The 4,684-nt window shown below is 51.0% G+C and overlaps 1 protein-coding gene across 1 annotated transcript in view; it reads right to left on the bottom strand.

Annotated features, from left to right (window-relative positions):
- Nucleotides 1–1,182: 1,182 nt before the first annotated feature.
- Nucleotides 1,183–4,684, bottom strand: part of LOC101584809 (interferon-induced GTP-binding protein Mx1-like) — a 34,733-nt gene continuing 31,231 nt past the window's right edge. The window contains exons 5-7 of the mRNA XM_012515387.2: nucleotides 4,451–4,527; nucleotides 3,581–3,808; nucleotides 1,183–2,377 (exon numbers count right to left, since the gene is read on the bottom strand). Of these exons, the coding sequence (XP_012370841.1) occupies nucleotides 2,147–2,377; nucleotides 3,581–3,808; nucleotides 4,451–4,527 (536 nt within the window). The 3' untranslated portion in view covers nucleotides 1,183–2,146. The remainder of the gene's footprint in view (nucleotides 2,378–3,580; nucleotides 3,809–4,450; nucleotides 4,528–4,684) is intronic.

Below are 4,684 nucleotides of genomic sequence, written 5' to 3'. Positions count from 1 at the left end.
ACAGCACCTCTGCAGCCTGGGCTGGCACTGACAGCAGGCTGATATCCCCACTGGGCGCGCCTGCTGCAGCTCCTTCTTTGGCCCCTGAATACTCCACTGCTGAGGGAGTTCTGAGTGCAGGAGCTGTTTATGTCTTTTAAACTTTTGGAGTCAGAAATGTGCATAGTGGCGACAGGGACTTTGCCTATGGCTGTGCCAGTGGACAGAGCTGGACATTGTGCCCAGATATGTGGGCAGCAGGGAAATCAGAGGTGAGTCCGCCTAGGATGAGACTGCAGGGCCTTCTCTGCATCACTCCTGTACCCCATGAGCCGGGAGCACACAGTTCCAAAGAATTTCTTTTTTGTCAGCTTCTGATTTGATTGAACAAAGCTGGATTGTAAACTGAATCACTGGGACTTTGGTTCCGCTCTCCTTTGCATGCTCAGGACTTGATCTTAAAATAGTTCTCTGAGACAGGTCTTTGCAATTTCCAAATGTCTTCTAACCAAAACTGAAAAAATGCAGGAATCAATCATGCAAAATTCACTTCTACGTAGATATACATCTTTGGTTCTTAAAATGATTATTGTTGCATGCTTATGCTTTTACTTCCAGATTCTTGTAAACCAGATTCATTTTTCTTTTCTTTTAAATTTTATTTCAGGGGGCCAGGGAGATAGCTCAGTAGAATAAGTGCTTGCCTGGCAAGTGCAAGGACCTGAGTTCAATCCCCAGTTCCACCAAAACAAAAATAAAAAATAAATTTTATTTCAGAACACTAGATCTCCATACTCAAATTTTGCACCTAATACTTGCCAAATCTAAATCAACATGCTTCTCCCCTGTTGTTTGCAAATGAGAAGCATGCCCACACTCGGTGTTAATCGCCTGAGTCCCTGTCCATTTGCCAATTGCTGCATTCTTGCAGCTCTAGGTATTTCTGAAGAAAATAGGCAAGAGGATTTAGAAATAAAGACATGAAAATTGAGGTCAGGTAGAGCCCTCTCTCTTCTGATGGGAAGAAAGGAACTGAACAAACAACAAATGGGAGTTTATTTATACATTTGACAAAAAGTTCAAATTCCATGACATAGGTTTGCATAGTGACTAATGACTAGAATTGTCTTAGGCAATGTATTTGAGTTTGTTTGTTTGTTTGTTTTGCAGAATTGAGGATTGAACTCAGGCCCTTGCACTTGCCAGGCAAGCGCTTATTCAATTGAACTATCTCCCTAGCCCCCAGGCAATGTATTTTAGGACCAAACTAGCTTGCTTGCTCTAGGCACTCTTCATTCCCAGACCATCCTCACCTTCTCCCACATGTGTAACCTATTTCCAACATCAGCTGGTCCCTACAATGCTCCTTAGGAATCTGTCCCCTAGCCTGCCATCTGACAGGTCTGGTGGGAGGGAAGACCTGGTACAGGGAGGATCTAAAAACAGGCTTGGGAAGGGTGGAATGCAAGCACGTAGCTGGTGCTGCCTCTTGGCCATACAAACCCTCCGGACTGGACAGTCCTCTGGGGGAAAAATGGTCCACATGTCTGGCTGGGGTTCCTAGCTCAGCTCAGTACTCAGTTTTCCCTTGGGTCTTCTGTTCTGGAAGCTACCAGGCTTGATGCCAGCTGTACAACCAAGTGTGGGCATAATTTTGAGCATATCCTCTACCCTGAGGTCCAGCAGAGAGGAGGAGCCTGCTATAATCCCTTCCTTTACCAACCCACCGACAGCTTAGAGCCAACACTCACTGCCATCTGTTCCTACTGCTATAGTAGGAAGCCCAGGTTCTGCAAGTCCCAGGTCACTGCTACAAGGCTGATCCCAGAGGAGATTGTGGAGACCTGAAGGAACCTTTCTGGGGGCTAAAGTTGGAGACCCGCTCATGGCACAGAAGGGGATGGTAGGGATGACTCCCACAGAGATAGCCTTGTCCCTTCAGGATGGTGCCATCTTCCCTCCAGTCTGCAGCCTGTGCTTGTGGTGGGACTGCCCTCTTATGGCTGGCAATCAAACTGCTCTCCTCTTGGTCTACATGTGCTACTGCATAAAGAGCAGAGGGCTGTCTTTGCCACTGACTACTGAGAACCTGCTAAGAGACTACATCTCCCTGGCTTGGCCTTCAGGAGAGGCTCAGAGCATCCTCCCTTAAGGCGTAGGAGCCAGGTTAACAGGGGAGCGAAGCAAGCTTGTGCCGGGCCTGGCTCAGCTGGGCCAGCTGCTCCTTCAAGAACTTCCTCTTCTCGCTGGTGTCACTCTTTTCCTTCAGGAGCCAGGCGTAGCTCTCCTTGTCCTGCAGCAGCTGCAGCATGGCGTTCTGTAGGTGCTGGCCAAACAGCTGCAGGACGTAGTACTGGATGATCAAGGGGATGTGGGTGGAGATGCGGCTGTGAACCTCCTGGAAGAAGGGACAGATCACAAAACGGCTGAGTGGCAAGTACAAGGAAGGGCCCTTACATTGTGCTGTGAGCATTAGTGAACCCAGGGCTTCAGGGAGGGAGATCCTGGACTGGGTTCCCACTCAGCGTTCTCAGTGCCGGAGGCTGAAGGGGCTCCATGTGGACAGAGAAGGACCCACAGGGGCCACGGTGGCGATAGGTTCTGACCCTGGCCTTCCTGACCTTCATCTGGGAGCTGGAGGAAGAGGGTGGAATGTGCTCTGCAGCTAAGAACGATCCACTCAGCCCCAAGGGATATTCCCATGTGGCAGCTTCTTGGGAGAACATCCTACACCTTCTGGTTTTGGTAAGGCCTCGGGCTGTTCAGCAACAGGGCTTGGGCTGAAACGGAAACCCAAGTCACAGTGTGGACAGAGATTCCTCTCCCTATTGTCTCACTGTGCACATAGGTCCTTCTGCACTAGCTCCTTCAGCACACATGTGAGGGCCTTCACATGTGCTGATAAGACATCAAGTTGTGCTGTGCCTGTTTCCTTCTCCTGAATGCAGGGACAACAGAGTCACAGATGTCCACAAATTGTGAACCACATCCAATATGTCAAAAGCCACACACACAGGAAGAAGCCACGCAGGTGACAAACACCAGGGGCTATACCAGCAGAGTAAGGAAGAGGGGGTGAAGCAAAGGAGCCAGGCACAGCCTGCACCAAGGGCCACAGCGGAGAAGAGAGCAGGTACCAGTCAAGGGGAACTCCCAGGAGGGAATGATTTAGAAGACCTGGGTGGGACCAAGGACACAGCCATCAGGAAGGAATCAGTAACCTTAAGGAATTCTGACTGATGTGACTTCAGGGATGTACCTAGAGGATGCTATGCTTGGACCTATCAGCCAGCCCTGTTTCTAGAAGCTCCTGAGTGCTCTGATCCCTAAAACAAACGAGGAAGCTGGGTACTGGCCCTAAAGACAGAGACTCAGAAGAAAGCCCAGGCTCAGAAACATGAAGTCACTGGGCAGGGACCATGCACGAGTCCAAGCCGGATGTGGGGCCTCCAAACCCCCAGCACCTCTGCCTAGCTGAGGTCGAGCTGCTTCCAGGGGCCCAGAGAGCTGGCTGGTAATCTAGTGTTCCACAAGCCCAGACATGGGGGCTCTCTGAAGGAAAGGACTCGGCCCCTCAGATCTGAGACACAAACACACGCACCTGGGAGTAGGCTTTCAGGTGCTGGAGGATTTCAGCCATAGCATTGCTGGTCAAAGCCTGAGGGCCCTTGCTCTTCTTTCCCACCTTGGCCTCCTCCTCTCTGACCTTCTGCAGTACATCACGGTACGCCTGGTCCTGGCTGTAGACAAGCTTTTCCATCTGGAAGTGAATGCGGATCGCCTTCTCCGCAGCTTCTTCCTGGCTCAAACGAATGTCTTCGATTTTGTTCTGCATAAAGAGAAAGACACCTAAAGATCCCGCAGGAGGGGAACCCAAGACTACAGCACACAGCTCACCTGAGAGTCCACCGGAGTGGGCTCCTGACCTGAATGTCCCCACCAACAGTGCTGTGAGTGGACCCCATTTGGGCTGGTCCCCACCCACTCTGTGCCCCTTAGGACACTGCCCTCATCCATTCAGGGCTGTGAGCCAGTAGAGAAACTGCCCTCAACGTCAGGTGGGAGGGTGGCAGAGCCGGAGTCCCTCCCGTGCCAGCACCAGGTGCAGCCTGAACTGCTCTGTGCCTGGAGCTGGGCCTCACCTGTCCCTGACCCTCCCTGCTCTCCTCAGGTCCAGTTTCTGTGCTGAGCCTCCTTGGTGAGCATCCTGGTGGGGCCTTCACCTCCTGCGCTCCCCTCGTGATCCTCTCCGCTGTCCCATGTCTTCACTGACCTGGGTTCGGGGTTCCTGAGTCTAACTGATTCCTGTACAAGTTCCCACAACCCCACTGCATGACCCAGACCTTTTTGCCTGGGGAGCTGAGAATTCCAAATGTATACAGAGACTGTATCCAATCATATGCAACAAAAGTGTGTTTTGTTGTCAGAGATTTTTGCTCTTTTTTAATGGCATATTCATTACTGGTTTTACCTTGGTGGTTCTGTAGAGGTTAAAAAACTCAGTGAAGTTCTTTTCAGATACATCTGTGAAGGCGTTCTGGACCATATCTGCCCAAAGAGAGACAGGCACGTCAGCACGGTGGCTCCTGTATGCCTCCCTAGGCTGCAGCATGGATGGCGATAAAATACTCAGCAATGGACTGGAGAGATGGCTCAGGAGAATAAAGTCTCCCCTGGCAAGCTCAAGAGCCTGAGTTCAATCCCC

Source organism: Octodon degus, unplaced genomic scaffold, assembly GCF_000260255.1.
Source record: "Octodon degus isolate 3935 unplaced genomic scaffold, OctDeg1.0 scaffold00061, whole genome shotgun sequence".
Classification (NCBI taxonomy): domain Eukaryota; kingdom Metazoa; phylum Chordata; class Mammalia; order Rodentia; family Octodontidae; genus Octodon; species Octodon degus.
This window is presented reverse-complemented; position numbering and strand designations above follow the sequence as displayed.